Source organism: Meriones unguiculatus, chromosome 5 (genome assembly GCF_030254825.1).
Source record: "Meriones unguiculatus strain TT.TT164.6M chromosome 5, Bangor_MerUng_6.1, whole genome shotgun sequence".
In the NCBI taxonomy this organism is placed as follows: Eukaryota; Metazoa; Chordata; class Mammalia; order Rodentia; family Muridae; genus Meriones; species Meriones unguiculatus.
Window position 1 is genome coordinate 14,518,523 of NC_083353.1, and position 19,383 is coordinate 14,537,905.

The 19,383-nt window shown below is 46.4% G+C and overlaps 1 protein-coding gene across 2 annotated transcripts; it reads left to right on the plus strand.

Annotated features, from left to right (window-relative positions):
• The first annotated feature begins 815 nt into the window (after window positions 1-815).
• On the plus strand, window positions 816-19,353 carry Thnsl2 (threonine synthase like 2). 2 transcript variants are annotated; one of them, XM_060383561.1, is made up of 10 exons: window positions 873-961; window positions 3,111-3,320; window positions 3,786-4,020; window positions 5,867-6,061; window positions 7,811-7,963; window positions 12,408-12,638; window positions 14,943-15,088; window positions 15,194-15,319; window positions 18,401-18,552; window positions 18,894-19,353. In XM_060383561.1, the coding sequence occupies exons 2-10, from the start codon at window positions 3,264-3,266 to the stop codon at window positions 19,117-19,119; spliced, it is 1,521 nt and encodes a 506-aa protein (XP_060239544.1). In that variant the 5' UTR covers window positions 873-961; window positions 3,111-3,263; the 3' UTR covers window positions 19,120-19,353. The 2 variants fall into 2 exon arrangements, with proteins under 2 accessions (XP_021514651.1, XP_060239544.1); XM_021658976.2 differs by lacking the exon at window positions 3,111-3,320 and having other exon boundaries at window positions 816-961.
• Window positions 19,354-19,383: the final 30 nt, after the last annotated feature.

The window sequence follows — 19,383 nt, forward strand, 5'->3', positions numbered from 1 at the left end:
TCCAGCTCTAGACTGCTTGTCTGATATAACTAATTACTGTATATTTATAATATCTGAAAATATGCAAAGTGAATAAATTGTACTAAATAATAATAGAAGAAAAATCTGAAAATACATTAAAATAAAGGACTGTTAAGAAAATGAAAGAAACTCATAAGTGGAAGCAACATATAGAGAGAATATGAACACCAAAGTTTGCTGTGCTTCCTGCTCTCAGACTTCAGCCTTCTCCGGGGCCTTCCGTAGCTCCTGTCCTGTGGCTGTCCCTCCAGCCATTAGCTCCTCTCCTAAGTGAGGAGTCAAAGCACACTTCACAGAAGAAGCCTCCTGCCCCTGAGCCACAGGATGGTGCTGTCCTGTAGGCCTGACTGAGCCAGGCAGGGAGCCTGGTGGACGAGCCCTGTGGATGGGGCTGGATGGGGCTGCTGTCCTTGGCTGCTGAGAAACCTTTCTTTGGGAACACTGTAACAAAAGCTGCTGACTTCTATGGCGTCTTGTGAGTCTCAGTTTTCCTGGCCTACCTAAGGGAAGGCACAGAAACACTTTGGAGGAGATCCCTGACTGACCTCTACCCCTCAATGGGTTGGCCTCTCTCTTCCTCCTGTCAACTCCCTGGCAAGCCTCTGGCTCCATCTTGTGCCTCCTACTCAGGAGACTATGAAACTGACATATGTAGCCACATAGACAGCAGAGACCACAGGAGAAGGGAGGGGCTGGCAAAACCACCAGACGTTTCTATGTTTTACAAGCCCCAGAGAGGCTCAGCGAGCACGCCCCTTCTCCTTTTCCAAGCCCCTTCTTCCACCCCTCCTCCACGTCCCTCCACGCCCCTCCTCCGCCCGCCCTCGTAGGAGCTCCTCCCCAGGCTTGGCACTGAACTAGAATCTCTGCGAGGAAAGCGGAGGCCTGCGTGCACGTCTCCCACTGGACTCCGGTCACCAGGCAGCTCTGCGCCCCCACGGTAACCTCGCGCGTGTCGTCGCCCCCACACCCACCCCCGCGCGCTGACGTCTGAGCCCTGGGGCCTGTGCTGGTCCCCGCAGCCCAGCCCGGCTTCCCAGCCAGCGTCTAAAGACCAGCCCCGGCTTGGAGACAAGCAGCCAGCGCTGGAGGGTTTCGCTTGTTTTCCACCTGCAGCAGGGTTGGGCAGTGCAGAAAGAGACCCGGGACAGTGGGCTGTGTTCAGAGGCTGGGGAGGAGCCTTAGGCCTCTGCGAACCCGCCAGCGGGTGTAGACCTCCCTCCCTGGCCCAGGCCTTGTCCTAACTCCAACCTGAGGCTAGCGAGCTGAAGCTCGCCAGGTCTCCATGCCTTCCCAGAAGCCAAAGCCCTCCCCAAAGGTGGATATTACTGTTATTATTATTGATCGTGGTTACTGGCCTCTCTCCACTCTGGAATAAAATCCAGAGAAGTTCCCAAAAGTAATTCTACAATAATGTACCGTGGAGGTCTGAATCCAGAACCTTCATACGCAGTCAAGCGAAGGTTCAGCTGATTCGTTTTTTGAGCTTTGCTTTAAAAACAAACAAAACAAAACAAAGAGCCGTTAGCTGTGTTTCTTGTAGCTCTCATCTGATGTCCCTTGACGTGGTCCATAAGAACCGAGACAGCCCTTACTGGCTTGGGCCTGTAGGCTAACCAGGTCAGCTTCTTAAGCATGTGCTGAGTTCAAGTCAGGCTCTTGCCTCTGTTTCTTGTTCATGGCTTTCTTGAGTTGCAGAATACGAAGTTTACCTTGGTGCCCAGGTACCATTGGTCCATTCCACTGAAGACGGGGTTTTGGGAAAATGTTCTTTTAGATGTTCGAGGTATAGCGCCTACCTGCTTCTTCTGCCCTGTCAGAACACCTGCAGTTTGTATGGTTAGGGTTTTTGGTAATAGCTCCCGCATAGCATTTCTTTTCATCTGGCCCGGGAAAGTTATGCAGCAAGGATTTCAGGGCAGTTCACAGAGGCACTGACACAGCCCACACAGCATTCCAGAATTCGCTGGGGCTACTGAAGGCACTGCTAATCCTTTGACCTCCTGACCCTACTTCTGCCTTCTGAAAAGCTGAGACAGTGTTGTTTATCCACTGCGTTGGGCTTTTGGGATTGTCTGGATTTTGTTCTTTTCATGAACATCTGTGTGGGCTGACTATAGATCCCAGATTCCTAGAGTCATTTCTGTGTTTACCCATTGTCCCCGCATCACAAATCCACCCAGTTCTACTTAATAATATTCTCGGTTTCAGGAATGTCTGACACACTGACTGAGGATTGCTGTGAAACAAAATTGTGAACTTATCTAAAGCATGTGATTTCATTTATTCACTTACTCTTTAACTTGACGGTACCATTCTGAGGCTTGAACCTTATAGATAGCAGAGTCGTGTTGCAACGTCAAAAGGTCAGGTTTAGCACAACCCCGTCCCTAACTGAATGCCCTCCCGCCCGTGCATTTGTAGGCAGCAGAGTGGAAGCTTGCAGCTCGTGTAGAACTCACTGTGGACCCACAGGTGTCAGAGCAGCCACAATTTCAGGGCTGGAGGTGGAGCTCAGTGGCAGAACAAGCCTAGTATAGGCTTGGGGTCCATCTCCAGAGACAGGGGGAGGCCAAAGGGGAGGAAAGGGAAACCAGAATTCTTCCAAGTCAGTGTCAGATTTCCCCCTTTTATGGGCCGGGATGCAGAAATGCCTAAGTGGTATTGAGAATTGTGTATAGTCAAATCGACCCCTGTAGAACACTGGAAACCTAAAATTCTGCTGTGGTCTCTGTCTTAGTCAAAGGACCAGAAGACCCTGAATCCATGCCAGAGCCAATCAGCCATGGCTAGAGAGTTTCAAAGACAGTATGGAAGCTCTACTGCCAGCCTTCTAGAATTAGCTGCAAGACAGGGTGCTGGTTATTGGTAAAAAATGCCCAACCATCCTGATTTGAATAAGACCAAGGGATTTCCTGGGACATGGGACTTGCAATTTTACACACACACACACACACACACACACACACACACACACTATTCACACCTGCATAAATAATGTATTTTGATCAAATATCTTTCACCATCCTTCCTCTCTGATTCGTCCCCACCATTTGCTTCACATGCTCTCCCTCTTTAAACAAACAAAGCCACTGAGTCCACTTAGTACGTGGAAGCGGGACCATCTGCTGGAGCATGCGTAGCCTCTCAGAGCCTGCATCCCTAAAGAAACCCGACTCGCAGCTATCCTGTCATCTGGGTGGTCTCCAGTCCCTGGCTGGTGTGAACAGACAGCAGTGATCATGGATGAGCAGGTTTCTCTGCAGGAGGATACAGAGTCCTTTGCGCATGTACCAGAGGTAGTATATCTGGCTCACTGGTAGATTCATTTCTAGCTTTATGCGGATTCTCCACACCAATTTCTATAGTGGCTGCACAAGTTTGCACTCTCTCTAACAGTGAATAGGTCCCCTTCCGCCACATCCACACCGGCACTTACCAATCAGCTGTCCAGGTGTTTTCCTGTCAGGTTAGCAGCTACCTGATGTTGATCTGATCTTTCTCCATTCCTCACTCTTCATCATTGATAAGGGCTGTGATTCTCTTTTCCCAGCATACTTCAATATCTGCATGCTCAGTGGAATGTTGCCTGTTTTGATCAGAAGGATCAAGACTCCAGTTAGGGTTGCCATCACCATGTCTGAGATACATACCCCAGTGAGTGGTGGCTCAGAGGTTAGGTCAGAGGACCGTGTGTACCCAGCTTCATCCTGTGGGTGCTGGGAACTTGAAGAACAGCTGCCTCTGGACCTGTCCCTCTGCAGGCCTCCAGGATCATGTGGTACACCACCACCCGGGGAATGGCCCCACGGGTCAACTTTGAGGGGGCCCTCTTCTCTGGATACGCACCGGATGGGGGCCTCTATATACCAGAAGAGCTTCCACAGCTGGACCGAGAGACCCTGCGTCACTGGAGCACGCTTTCCTATCGCAGCCTGGTGAAGGAGCTGTGCGCCCTCTTCATTGGCCAGGAGCTTATTCCAAGACATGACTTAAATGGTGAGGACCCCCTCAGTCCCCAGTACAGCTCCGCACACTCCCTCCTTCAATTTTCAATTCATCACCGAACCACTAAAAGAGAGAAAGAAAGAAAGAAAGAAAGAAAGAAAGAAAAAAAAATTCCTACTTGCCTTTCTCAAATCTTGCAAGCTTTTTCCTGATTCTAGAATTTCAGAATTAGAATGTCCAGAATCTTCAGTTACTCTGTTCTACTTCCACTGAGATGAATGACAAAGTGGCCCACTGAAAATTGATTATTATTTAAAAACATAAAGACTAAGGATTTTCCAGCTATCCCAAATGCTTGTGTCAATGAATGTCTCCCTCATTTGTCAGGACAGCAGATTACTATTTGTCTTGTTTTGTGTCCTGGGACTAGTTGTTTCCACAATAGGCAACGGATTTCCCCAGCAGACCTCATTTTTAAAGGCAGATTGTGATTCAACAGGTTTTGGTGTGTATAGTTACTTTTCAATGCTGTCATAAGTCACCATGAACAAAGTAACTTATAGAAAAAAAGTTTATTTGGGACTTAGAGCTTCGGAGGGTTAGAGTCCATGACCATCACAATGGGGAACATGGCTGTGTTGGTTCACAGGAGACATTTTAAATGACAAGAAAAAATCCGTAGGCTGATGTTTTTTAGTCAGGGTTTCTATGGCTGTGATAAAGCACTGTGATCAGAGCAATTTGTGGGGGAAAGGGTTTCTTTCAGCTTATAACTCTCAGATCTCGCTCTATTACCGAGGGAAGTCAGAGTCAGGAGCTCAAGGCTGGAGCCAAAGCATAAAGACATGGAGGAACATGCTTGCTGGGTTGCTCCTCATGGTTTGCTCATCCTTCGTTCTTCTATACCTGACCCACCTGCCCAGGGTTCGCACCACCCCCAGTGAGCGGGGCAACTCTTACACAGTCATTAAACAAGAAAATACCCCTAAAGAGACTTGCCTACCGGCCAGTCTGATGGAGGAAATTCTCAGCTGATACTCCCTTTTCCCAGATGTGTTTAGGTTTGTATCAAGTTGACAAATGCTAACCAGCACAGTAGTGGAAGATGCTTGGAGTTAGGGAGAGAAGAGGACCACATAGAATGTATTCCACTGACCAACACTGATGGCATTGCCTGGACAGTTGTTAGACTTTTCAAAGTCACATGAGACCTCTTGACTCAGATTCTGTATTTTAATAAGGTCCCAGATGTGGTCCACAAACAAAAGTTCCTAAAGCTCAGTTCTAAACTGTTGCTAAGTTTGTATATCAACCATGCCCAAGTCCTGACACCACAGTTATGAGATTTAGTATTATAAAGAATAAACTAACAAAACTTACATTTTTAGGGAAGAAAATTAGGAGGTTGAAACTGACTTATTTGTTCTATGACTTGATATTCTATTGAAATACATGCTTATAAAAAGACTCAAATGAGCTGGAGAAATGGCTCAGAGATTAAGAGCACTTACTGCTCTTCCAGAGGACCTGGATTCAGTTCCCAGAATCCACATAGTGGCTCATAACCATCTGTACCTGTAGCCTCAGGGGATCAGACTCCCCCTTCTGGCATCGTCAGGTGCTGTATACACATGGGACACACATATACACGCAGGCAAAACACCCGTTCACAGAAGATAAATAAAAATAAAATAAAAAGTCGCAGTGAAAAAGCATGCAAAATGAAAACTAGACATTTTTCTAGAGTAATGTATGGGCAGTTTAATAAATGTCCTCTCAGGTTTTTCTAGTCTGTTCCGAAGTGTGTCATTTAAGATGATATTTTGGGGGAGGTGGGCTGAGGCAATAAGAGAACTTGGAGAGCTAACATCGTCACCTTCTGTTCGATCTCTACTAGATCTGATCGACCGAGCCTTCAGCAGATTCCGCCACAAAGATGTGGTCCATCTGTGCAAGCTTCAGAATGGGCTGAACATATTGGAGTTGTGGCATGGGGTCACATACGCCTTCAAGGACTTGTCCCTGTCCTGCACAGCGCAGTTCCTGCAGTACTTCCTGCAGAAGAGGAAGAAGCATGTCACTATTGTTGTAGGTGGGTGCTGGGAGTGGCAGGGTCCCTTAGCGCCCTAGCTGGAGGGTGCCCACACACAAGATGCTCTTGATTGACCCTTTTAAGACTTATGCTGTCAGTTCTTAGAGTGGTGGTTCTCAACCTGTGGCTCGCAACTCCTTTGCAGGTCGAATGACCCTTTTGCAGGGCTTCCCTAAGACTGGCAGAAAACACAGATATTTACATTATGGTCCATTCTAGTAGCAAAATTACAGTTATGAAGTAGCAATGGCTGGAGGTCACCACAACATAAGAAACTGTATTAGAGGGTCACAGCATTAGGAAGGTTGCGATCCAGTTTTCAGAGGGTTTCTGACCTGTTTTTATGCCACAGTTTCTGTATTAGTTACTTTTCTCATTGCTGTGACAAAAGCATCTTAAGGAACTTAAGGAAGGTTTATTGCTCACAGTTCAGTTCGATAGTACACGTCACCATGGCGGGGGAGGTGTTGGGACAGGAGCGTGAGGCATCTGGCCACAGTGTCCCCACAGTCAGATGACATTGCTGCTGGTGCTCAGTTGCTTTCTTGGTTTTGTCCAGGACCGCAGCTACATTCAGGGTCGGTCTTCCCTTTTCAGTTAAACCTTTCTGGAAGCACCCTTATAGACATTCTCAGAGGTGTTTTCCATGGTGATTCTAAGCACCAGCAAGTTGACAAGATAAGCTATCACAGTCCCCTTTATCAGTCTGCTGGAGGCTGTGGATCCTTCTCTGAACTGTCTTTTAAGTGGACAGAGTACCCATTGATGTTCTGAATTTTAATTTATTATTCACTTTGAATCCCAGCTATAGCCCCCTCCCTCATCCCCTTTCAATCTACCCTCCCTCCTTCTTCTCCTCCCATCCCCCTCCCCCAGTCCTCTGAGAGGGGAGCTCCTCCTCCCCTTCCATCTGACCCTAGCCTATCAGGTCTCATCAGGAGAGGCTGCATTGTCTTCCTCTGTGGCCTGGTAAGGCTGCTCCCCCCTCAGGGGGAGGTGATCAAAGAGGCAGCCACTGAGTTCACGTCAGAGACAAGCCTTGTTCTCCTTACTAGGATACATACTTGGAGACTGAGCTGTAACAAATCAAGTAATCCAATTAAAAAAATGGGGTCCAGAGCTAAACAGAAAATTCTCTATAGAGGAATATTGAATGGCAGAAAAATACTTAAAGAAATGCTCAACGTCCTTAGTCATCAAGGAAATGCAAATCAAAATGACCCTGAGATTTCACCTTACACCCATCAGAATGGCTAAGATCAAACACTCAAGGGACAACACATGCTGGAGAAGATGTGGAGAAAGGGGAATCCTCCTCCATTGCTGGTGGGAATGTAAACTTGTACAACCACTTTGGAAATTAATCTGGAGCTTTCTCAGACAATTAGGAATAGTGCTACCTCAAGATCCGGCTAAACCACTCCTAGGCATATATCCAAAAGATGCTCAAGTATACAACAATGACATTTGCTCAACTATGTTTGTAGCAGCTTTATTTGTAATAGCCAGAATCTGGAAACAACCCAGATGAAATTGTGGTACATTGACACAATGGAATACTACTCAGCAATTAAAAACAAGGATGTTCTGAATTTTATCAGCATATCCAAGGACCCTGGGCTAAATTCTAAGTGCCCATCTTTCAAGTATTTGAAAGCCTATGTTGCTGCATTGGACACCAGTATTTTAAGGCCAATTCCATTCTTTATCTATTCCCCTTGTTCTGAAGGGAGGGGCTCTCCTTTCTAGGAACTTCTGGGGACACAGGAAGTGCTGCCATTGAGAGTGTGCAAGGATCCAAGAATGTGGACATCATAGTTCTGTTGCCCAAAGGCTACTGCTCGAAGATTCAGGAGCTCCAGATGACAACGGTGCTGAAGGAGAATGTCCATGTGTTTGGAGGTAGGTGCAGGCGCTGTGTGGTCCTGGCTTGGCTGGCTGTTTGGGTGGCAGTGGAGGGGGTTAGTCAGGTGCATTGGATTCACTCTGGGAAGGATTCTGGCTTCACTGTCTTCTATACTAGCTGGCATATGGCTTTAGGCCTGCACTTACTATACTGACCTGTTACAAGTGATTCAGGTGTCTGTCAATGCTACCTCCATTCTGGTCCCACTTGCCAGTGTCACGTGTAGGCAGAACCCTAACTGAAGCCAAGCAGCTTGCTCAGTTCCAGGGCATTGAAGTGTCGAGGGCACAAACATGTTTCATAATTAAATGTGTGTCAGTGTTTGTTGGCAGTCCGTGCCCTTCCTTACAGTACAGTCAGGGAGACCATGAGTGTAGGTACATGTAGTTTACGGGGCCAAGTATTAAAATAGGAAGCTGCCCAGGGCTGCCTAATACCAGTTCCACTATAGCTGGTTGTATAATGAGGACTTTGGCTTTATCATGGGAACAGTAGCATTCTGTGGTTGGAGAAAGGAGAAAACCATGCCTTTTCATGCTACACCAAATATCCAGTTATCAGGAGACTTATGGTGAGGAAGGGAAGGGTGAGGGTTAAATATTTTAATCCTTAGGAAATTGATAGTGGAGAAGAGGGTGAGTATGGGTGGAGTTATAGTTTTATTTTCACTTTTCACATGCTATCTGACCTCACTGACCTCAAGGTGGGGGATAAGAATATGAGGTTTAGAGGTCTTGCTTGGGGTTTTATACACTTTAGCCATGCAGCCTTGCATGTTTTTTTTTGGTCACTCACTTGATACAAGAAATGTTCTAGCAATAAATAAAGAAACATAAGAGCCTGGAGAGATGTTTCAGTGGTTAAGAGTACTGGCTACTCTATTCTAGTGGACAGAGTTCAATTCCTACCACTCCTATGGCAGCTTATCACTGTCTACAACAGCAGACCCCTTCTGGCCTTCATGGGCCCTGCATGCACACGGTACACAGACATACATGTAGGCAAAACATCCATGTACATAAGATAAAACAAATTTAAAAGCAGATAAATAAGATCCAGGTGTGGTGGCTCATGCCTTTAATACCAGCACTTAGGAGGCAGTAGCAGGTGGATCTTTGTAGACAAGGCCAGCCTGGTCTAGAGAATGAATCCAGGACAACCAGGGTTACACAGAGAAACCCTGTCTTGAAAAACCAATAATAATAATAATAATAATAATAATAATTCTACAGCTTTCCTGGGTCCTGGTATAATTCTGTGGTGGTTTAATGAGAATGGCTTCCACAAGCTCATAGGTTTGAATCCTTGGTGGTGGAAATGTTTGGAAGGATTAGGAGACATGTCATGTTGGAGGAGTTGGGTCACTGGAGGTAGGTTTTGAGGTTTCGAAAGCTTGGGCAAGGCCCAATCTCACAACCTCTCTCTCCTCTCTCTGTGTGTCATCAGATGTAAGCTCTCAGCCCCTGCTCCAGCACCATGGCTGCTGCCACTCTTCCTGCCACGATGATTGCTAATTCTCTGAAAGTGTAAACAAGCCCACAATGCTTACTTAATGCTTCCTTTTATAAGTTGCCTTGGCCATGGTGTCTCAACAGAACAAACCCCATAGAGAATGTTTTTACGTTAATATACCAGTGTTGACAAGGAGCTCAAACACTGGCAATAAGTCGTGAGAGCAGCAAGAATACCCTTTCTCTGTTTACTCAAGTGCAGAGGAAAAGCCCCTCTGCTCTTTTCTTCAGCAAGCATATATACATTCCAGTTTAAAGTCCGTGGCTTGGCTAATCCACCGCCGCCAAACTCCTACACATCATATCTAGTCACAGTTTCCTATGGCCACTGTGAGACTTTAATGAACAATGGTTGGGCTCCTGAGGGTCCCGTGCTGTTTCCCAAGCTTGCTAGTCATGGGTTTAGTGCTTTCTTTTCCTTGCATCAATGCAGAGACTTGCTTTTTGTACTACAGTCCTTCTCTCTTGCCTTGTACAGATATACTGGAAGGCTTTTTTCTAAGGGCACGAATGAAATCCCCTGGGGGCTGGAAAACATCACCCATGTGTGAAATAGTGGCAGATTTGTGGTTGATGATGAATGTAGCATCATATGTCATAATTATTGGTAGAGCTAAGGTGTTTCTGTTTTGTTAGTGGCCTGTGCATCAAGGAAATAGTTCAGTAGGCTTAGAAACATCAAGTTTGTTTATAAGCTGTACTGTTCATGTCCTTTTCCTTCTTAGTCCTTCTTAGGACTATTATGAGGATGTGTGTAATCTCAGGAGCTAATAGAAAATACATTTTTTCCCTTTGTGAGCTCAAGGAGGAGGGTGGACCACATGGACACTGAGTTTACACTTTGTTAATTCATCATCATCATCATTATTCGTGTAATGAGAGAGATGCACATGACACAGGACCACATGGAGGTCAGACAACAGCCCTGAGGGGCATCTCCTTTGTTCTGCCTTTACATGGGCACCAGAGAACTCGGGCCGTCAAGCTCTGTGCCATTGTATGTTGGAAGCTTATGTTTTTATTTTATTTTGAGTTTATTTTGGATTATAGTTAAGAGACTGCCTTGAGTCTCAGAAGAGATGTTGGACTTTGGATCTTTCAACAGTGGTGAGACTGGAAGGCTACACAGGCTCTTGAAGTTGGATTAAATGCCTTTTGCATTATGATATGGCCACAAGCCCAAGAGAGTCAAGAAGTAGAATGTGGCGGTTTGAATGAGAATGGCTGCCATTCTCATATATTTGAGTGTTTGGTCCCCAGTTGGTAGAACTGCTTGAGAGAGATTAGATGTGGCCTTGATAGAGCTGTGTCCCTGGGGTGTGCTTCGAGGTTTCAGCAGCCCACAGCCATTCCCAGTCAGCTCTCTCTGCCTCGTGCTTGTGGATGAGGATGTAAGCTCTCAGCTACTGCTCCAGCGCCATGTCTTCCTGCTTTCTGCCATGTTCATAGCCATAATGGTCATGGACTTGAAGCTTCTGAAACTGTACGCTCCCAAAATCTCCTTCTTCTACAAGTTGCCTCAGGCATAGAATCTTATAACAGCAATAGAAAAGTAAAAAAGACACGCAACAAGTGTCATACCCAACTACTGGATTTATAAAGGTAAAAATTTCCATGCACATTGTATGCTTCCTAAGCACCAAATACTTAGTAAGCAGTGGGTGTTCACTGGTTATATTATATTGGATTTTTTAAACTGGAAGTAACAGAAAATCCAACTCAGACCATCTGAAAGAAGAGTTCCCAGCATCTATAGCTGGATGTCCCAGATGCAGCAGGCTCTCACTTGATTAGTTCTGAGACTCAGTATTACCTCCAGGAACCCAAGTGCTTCTCAGTCTCTGTTCTGCCCTCACGGTCCTAGAATCCTTTCTCTTGTGGTCACAGTATGGAGAGTTGGGGTAACCAGGCCTCCCTTTTCCTGTAGCTCTCTTTTAAAAAGCACCGGCCATTTCTCTAGCACCCCAGCAAATGTCCTTTTGAGTCTTAGGAACCTGAACTTCTCACAGGTTCATCTTGGACCCAACCCTTGACCCCATGGACATGACAGGCACAAATTGGCTTGGCCCAGGCAAAGGAATGGAGACACCACTAGTGGACCGGGCTGCTTGGAGTTCATGTAGGGGCTTACAGCTGGTCCCCTACCTTTCTTACTGCTATAATATGATGAGGAGAGAAGTGTTTACAACCTGAATGGCTGTCTTGGTGCTTTTTCCCAGTAGCCTTCACTCCCTCCAGGTATGGACCCAAATGGAGAATTAGATACAGGTATCAGGTAAGGGTCAATACCAGTACAATTACTGAGGCAGCTAGACTGGGGTGCTGGTGTTAGAGTGGTGGATAATTTACCCGATAACTCACCCCTTAAGCTAAACCAGTGTGCTCACCTAGCTTCAGGGAGAAGTTCTGCCCACCCAAGCTTACCTAGCACATAGGAGCAGGGATCAGGACACCCACACTTGACCCACAGGGGAGAAGGGACCATTTGCCCCCAGCCTCAGTTCACATTCTCTCAGTTGGGCAAATAGTCCCTTTTCTTTCCAGGAGAGTGAAGGACATACTCTTTGCAAAATAGCAAAGGCTTGAGATACACGGGAATTCTTTTCCCAATATCCCAGAAGGTTGATGTTTTCTATCTTATTTTATAGAATGCAAGACCATTGGAAATGGTTTCACAACATTTTCTTTCCTCCCAAGTAAAGACAAATACTCAGGGTCACAAGAACAAGAGAGCTAGATTCTACCCCTAAGGAGCTTGTACAGAGCCTGGAAAGCCAGGCTAAGTCATGTACATGTGAAAGAAACAAAGGATGAGCCAGATGGGAGAAGATGGGCCAAACCTGGGAGGGCCCTGGGAACGTCTGGGGTTCCTGCCAGGAGCTGCTACTGCTCCTGAGAGCTGTTCTCTTCTCTCTCTCTCTCCTGGTAGTGGAAGGAAACAGTGATGAGCTTGATGAACCCATCAAGGCCTTGTTTGCTGATGAGGCTTTTGTCCAGAGGCACAACCTGATGAGCTTGAACTCCATCAACTGGTCTCGGGTGCTGGTGCAGATGGCGCACCACTTCTTCGCTTATTTTCAGTGTGCACCCTCCTCGGATGAGCACCCCCTGCCCCCTGTGGAAGTGGTTGTGCCAACAGGGGCTGGAGGGAACCTTGCAGGTAAGGAGACCCTGGGATGGAAATGGACTTTCCTAAAAGCATCCAGGCTTTCACACTGTCTTCTGCCTACAAACATGGAGAGAAAGAAGGCTGTGTTTTATTCTAAAGAGGACAGCAAACCACATGAGATGCCTTCTAACTTGCAGGGGCTGCGGGCAAAACATTCCAGGGTCCTGCGGCGGAAGGAGACTGAGAGGTCAACCCTGGGAGGTCTCAGCAGCCTAGCCTGAGCTTACTCACACAACCGCTCATAGACGGAAACCAAGGTGCAGCCACCAAACAGCCTTTCCCAAAATTTGCACTTTATTCCACGTCTGCCCACTGCCTCCTGAGGGACACTCTGTGCCATTGCACTGTGTGTGCTCAGCACCCAGGGAGCATGTGAGGTGGGAGGGCCCTGCCATCAGGAGTGTGGCCTTGGCTCTGCCCTTTACCAGCTGAATGATTGGTGGCGTTTCTCAGACTTAACTTCTGAGCTACAAAAGGAGACTGGCTGGCTGATCACATGCTCAGAGCCACCTGTGAGGAGGAAGTATGTCAGTTGGGTGCACCTGAGCTTTGGACAGGGAAAGTGCTGTCCAGCCATCTGGCACCACAAAGTAACAAACACTCTGAGGCATTAACTCTGCATTAGTTGCTGTTGTTCTAAGTGCTTTTTAAGGGTTAATGACTCCATGGGACCGGGACAACATGGCTGTCTCCTACATACATGGACCCCTACAGATACCAAAATCTGCAGATGTTCAAGTCCCTTATGTAAAATGGCATGGCCTTTGCGTATAACCTTTGTACACACACACCTGCGTACTTAGCATCACCTCTTGATGATGTAAAATAATTAATGCAAATGTTATCTAAATGGCCACTGTGCTTTAGGGAGTAATGGCAAGAAAGGATCTCAGCATGTTTAATAGATGCCTTTTTTTTTTTTTTCTTTTGAGATGGGTTCTCACTGTGTAACTCAGGCCGCGCTTGAATTCAGTATAGCCCAGGCTGGCCTTGGATGTCTCCATCCTCCTGCCTCAGATTCCTAAATGCTAAGAATATGGGATGTATTACCATACCCTGCTTCAGATACTTTTGATTTGTGGTCAGTTGAGTCTGTAGATGCAGACACCATGTTTCCAGGGTCCACCTGTGCTGTTCTTACCTTTGTAGACCGAGGAGCCTGACATAAAGAGAGGCTAGCTCATCCCTGTTTGCACAGCTTGTTCATAGTGGAGTCAAGCTGACATTGAGGGGAGGTTTGAGTTTACATCTTTGCCATCACTCAAGGAGGCAATGGTGTTCGTGTTTCTGGTAGCTCTGTCGTCTCTGGTGTTGCTTGTCAAGGTACCAGGGATGATGAGGTGAGATGACAAAGTCATCTTAGTGGTTAGGAGAGCCCTGACTTCTTGCGGGAGGTAGCGGTGACAGTGGGCTGGCAGTTAGGCAAGGAAGGCTGGTTCTCCCCACTCAGAACATGACAGCCAGGGTGCCTCCCTTTCGTGTCGCCTTCCAGGTAGCAACACCCTCTGTAGCTGTGCCCTCCCTCTACCTGGCACAAAATAAACACATGGACAATACCCATAGAGGACATTCCCATGTGGTGTGTCTCCACAAGGACCAGTTCAACCTTAAGTCTTTGGGCCCTCATGAGCTTCCATTTTCCCTTGTCACCGAAGAACACTGTGATGCTTCCATAGGGCTCAAGTGATATAAGAGTGGGAACAGGATTTACAAAATTAAGTGTGATATTGGTGAAACATTCCTCCTCTCCCCCCTCCAAAAATAGGGGCCTGGAGAGAGAACTTGGTAGATATAAAGTGTTTGCCACACAAGTCTGAGGACCTGAGTTTGGATCTTGAGAAGCCACATACCAACATATGTGGTAGTATATATCTGTAATCCTAGTGTTCCCACAGCAAGATGTCAGAGACTGGGGCATTCCCAGAAGCTGTGGGTCACTAGCCTGGCATGTCAACAGGAACAACTAGAGTACCCCCCCCCAAAAAAAAAAAATGGAGCAAAAGACATGAGCCCTACCGTTTGGCCTGTAGTACCTTCACTCCCTCTCCTGCAATGGGTTGACTCACAAAACTTGATATGTATGTTAATTTCTGGTAGGTGGCAGAAACACAGAACAAGGCACCATGACCCTCCTCCTCCTCCTTGTCTTCCTCTTCTCTGCTCTTTTATCTCTATTCCCATCTTCTCTATTCTCATTTTCACACAGTAAAAGGTTTATGTTTTTATTAACCTCAAATTAAAAATAATTCTTTGTCTCTGTCCAAAAATCCTGTTGTCTTCCTGTCTTGTCCCAAGCTGGGTGCATTGCTCAGAAGATGGGCCTGCCCATCTGCCTGGCTGTGACAGTGAATCGCAATGACATCATTCACAGGACTGTGCAGAGGGGAGAGTTCTCTCTGTGTGACGTCAAACCAAGCCTGGCATCTGCTATGGACATTCAGGTGGGCCTGCGGGAGAAGAGAAAGTCTGGTCTGGACAGATGTTGGTGGGGCAGGATGGCTAAGGGTTGGAAGGAGGGTGGCCTATGATTCCGCCTCTCCATTTAGGTGCCCTACAACATGGAGAGGATCTTCTGGCTGCTCTCTGGCTCTGACAGCCAGGCAACAAGGGCCCTCATGGAACAGTTTGAAAAAACCCAAAGTCTGCACCTACCAGAGGAGCTACATAGCAAGGTTGGTCACTGGCTACACCCTAAGGAGTTGGGGAATCGGGGTCTGTGTGATCTCCACAGCCAGCAGCATGACCAGAGAGGCAAGAAGGCAATTCAGGTTAACAGGACTCAGTAGACAGTGCTGTTCAAAGTTCTGGAGTCTGACCTCTGATGTTTTATTTTAGGCACATTTTAAGCACAGCACAATGTAATGAATGTTATTTTTGTAATGATTAACTCAGTCCCATGTGCACAGCAAAGCATATTTTGTTCTTGAGGAACAGAATAAGCTGCATACAGATCAGACATAACTACATCAAAACTCATTGTAAAGTCCATAAAGATTGATTCTATAGATTGACTGATAAGTGTCTCGGGGAGGATCCAGTGCTGGAGAAGGCTCTACCACTCAGAGCGAAGGTCACCAGACTAGTAAATAAGTCTCCATCCAACCTTCTAGGTAGATAGCACTTATTGCATTCCTTGTCTTGAAGGAACACGTTAACATTCCAGGTTCCCCTAGTGCATATCTGTGAGCACAGAGACCTTTGTGCCTCCCACAACATCCCATGGAGGAAGGAAAGGACAGGCTTGAGGTTTGGAAGTCTGGGAGAGGGAAGGAGACACCTGGCCTTTGAATATCTTCTTTGAACCAGGAACTTTCACAATTAACACTGATTGAATGAGAAAAGTCAGTTGTGAAACACTAAGCTAGTTTTCCAAATGCAGTGTCTCCGTTTCCTCATCTGTAGAGTGAGAATAATAAGAATGCCTGTCTCATAAGGCTGCTGTGAGATTTGAGTCAAAGATAAGTGAGAGGCGCTTTACATCCTGCTGGAAATATGCAGCTCCATACAGTTACTCTTTCTATTTTTATTGTTGTTAATTTCCAATAAGAGCAACAACTATACAACAAGGACAAAGCTATTCCACCCTTTCAGTATGGACAGAGAGCATAGCTCCTGCTGACCTTTATCATCCTCATTTGTCCTTGTCTCTGTCTCTCTTATAGTGAAGGAGAAATTTTATTTAATTAAGAAGAAACTTTTATTTATTTTAGGAAGTTAGTTAGAATGCATTGTTTTTATTTAAATGCAACCTGGGGCCATTTTCTGGGAACTCAGGGATGGACCTGGCCAGAGACCATCTTCCTGGACAGTATTTAATTAAAATTTGCTTCAAATGGGGAGGGGGTGCTGGAGAGATGGCTCAGTGGTTAAAAGCCCTGGCTATTCTTCCGGAGGTCCTGAGTTCAATTCCCAGCAACCAAATGGCAGTTCCCAACTGTTTATAACGGTATCTGATGCCCTCTTCTGACAGGCAGGCACATATACAGATAGAGCACTCATATAACTAAATAACTAACTAACTAACTAAATAAGAACATCATGCAATAGAGAGATAGATAAGTAGATAGATGATAGATAGATAGATAGATAGATAGATAGATAGATAGATAGATAGATAGATAGCAGGCCTGATGATAGGTTCTTCTTTTACAGGATATCCTAAATTTCTGTACCCCATTCCCACTCAGTGGTCCTGTGAGCTCTGTATCCCTCTACTGGGTGATGGGAACCACATTACCGTACTAAAGCTCTAATCAACACAAAGTTCTAGAGTATGCCCGTTCTAGCTTGCACAGCCTGGTTTTACCTCTTGGCGTCTTCCACTTAAAGAGAATCCTTATTTGCCAACTTGGCCTTCACAATTTTTTAACTTAGTCTTTTATGTGACCTAATTGTCCGTGGTTGGTATCTCTATTGAGGGGATCTTCTCAAAACCAGACACAGTTATTTGAGTTGAGCTATACCCTTGAAGACCAGAGTGGCACTTTCCTATTTTAGAGAATCTATGCTGCTTTTATTAAAAACAACAACAACAAAAACCTTTTCCATTATTTTTATTTAACATGTTTGCCTGTGTGTATGTATGTGTACCACATGCATACAGTGCCTGTGGAAGCCAGAAGAGGGCATCAGATCCCCTGGAATGGGAGTTACATGTGGTTGTGAGCCACCATGTGGGTGCTGAGAACTGAACCTGGGTCCTCTGCAAGAGCAGCCAGTGTTCTGCATAGCTGAGCCATCTCCCCAGCCTTCGGCTGCTTTTGACATAGCCAAACATTTGTTGGCCCATGGTTTGTGCAGACATCAATACTCCTTCTCCTTATATAAATGAGATCCTTCATTAAAAGTGGACACTATTCCCTGGTTCTTCCTTTTCTCCTTGGCTGTACTCAAAGGACACTGCATTTGCTGAAAGGGCAAACATCCATCCATCCATCCATCCATCCATCCATCCACCCATCCATCCATCCATCCATCCATCCATCCATCCATTCATATTATCTATCTGCTATGGTTCAAGAATATTGTTAGGTGCTGGAAATACAAAGAAGAAGTACAGCTATCTTACACAGTAATGCATCTCAGTGGCAGAGCAAAGGTTTAAAATGCATTAGGCTCTGCATTCAATCCTCAGAACTGGGAAAAGGAGGAGGAGGAGGAGGAAGAGGAGGAGGAGAAAGAGGAAAAAAATTGGTTGCCATCTCTGACTGTAACCAGGAAGTAGCTATATAAGCAGTCTATAAACCACTTGATCTCTGATGTCATTAAGTACATGCAGGATGTTTGCTATGTTACAAGCATGCAGAACATCTTCAGAGAATGACCTGGCATACCAAACATCCTCAGGGAACACTGGCAAGAGTCTTCCTCTCCCTGTTAGTACTAGAAGGTTTCCCAGGGGAGGTGCTCCTAAGCAGGGTAGGAACTGACAGGGTAGTTCTCATGCTATAAATGTTTGGACACCCATGATTTGTGTTGTGTCCTGCTGGAGAATGCGACTGTGCTGATTAGATTCATTTGCTTAAACACTTGGAGGGGTACCCAAATCTTCTATGAATCCTTCTGCTAAGTAGGCTCAAAACCGTAATTGGCTCAAAACTAGAAAATTGATTTTGCTATGAGCTAGGCCAGTATTCAGTCTGGACCATTCAGCTGAGTTCCTGGTGTTGGTGTGACTATGTGGGTAACAGGGTTTCAGTCTTTGTGTGACTCGCCGAGCCGACATCCACTCCTGACCCCTGACGCTTCTTCAGCTTTCAGAGGCAATGACATCTGAGTCGGTATCTGATGAGGCCATCACCCAGACCATGGGCCGCTGCTGGGAGGAGAACAAGTATCTACTGTGCCCCCACTCAGCTACAGCAGTGAACTACCACTACAAGCAGGCCGATGGTGGGCAGTCCAGGTACCAGCAGTGCGGTCTGGGGCCCTGGGAGCAGGCCTCCTTTTCAAGCAGGGTAAAGGAGAATGACATTAGCAGGCATAGTGGTTCTGTGCCCAAGAACTAGAACTGTGCTTAGATGTGTGAACTGTAGCCTAGGTTATGAGGGGAGGCCATGGTTGAGCTGGGTCTTTATTGGGATGCTTTGCAGGGATACAGTTAAGTTCAAGGTATTTACTAATCGTGTCTTTGTCTCTCTCTGCTCTCTGCCACACCCTACACTAACCTTTCCTCTGGTCCTCACTCTGTCTTCTCCGTTCCCATCCTTCTGCCTATTCTCTCCTGTCTTGCCCAATCCTCTGTAGCATCCCCAGGTGCTGCCTGGCCCCTGCCTCTGCAGCTAAATTCCCAGAAACCGTCCAGGCCGCTGGGCTGACTCCCCAGACTCCTGCAGATATCCTAGCCCTGGAGCACAAGGAGACACGCTGCATCCTGATGCGGAGGGGAGAGGACTGGACACAGATGCTGCGGGACACAATTGAGGGCCTGTCCCAGCGGTGGACAGCTCATGCAGGGAACCCCTCAGAATAGCCATCCTGGAACTGGTTTGAAGACTCTTGTCCCAGGGCTGGCTGGGACAAGATAGTAGCTAAGAAATCTCACTGCTCTTCCAGGGGACCCAAGTTTAGTTCCAAGCACCTATGTCAGATGGCTCACAACTATCTTATAACTCCAGGGGTTCTGACACCTCTGGCCTCTGTGGGCAGTGCACTTGATACACATATCTATGTATGATTAAAAATAATAAAAATCAATATTTTTAAAGTTTCTTGTCCCCGCTGGATGTGGTAACAC

What these genes read in the sequence shown, in the direction of transcription:
- Thnsl2 (XM_060383561.1), top strand. Translation starts at nt 3,264, where the DNA reads ATGGATGAGCAGGTTTCTCTGCAGGAGGATACAGAGTCCTTTGCGCAT. An exon ending in GCATGTCACTATTGTTGTAG is followed by an intron (nt 6,062 to 7,810) that starts GTGGGTGCTGGG and finishes TCTCCTTTCTAG; the next exon opens with GAACTTCTGGGGACACAGGA. An exon ending in GGCTGGAGGGAACCTTGCAG is followed by an intron (nt 12,639 to 14,942) that starts GTAAGGAGACCC and finishes TCTTGTCCCAAG; the next exon opens with CTGGGTGCATTGCTCAGAAG.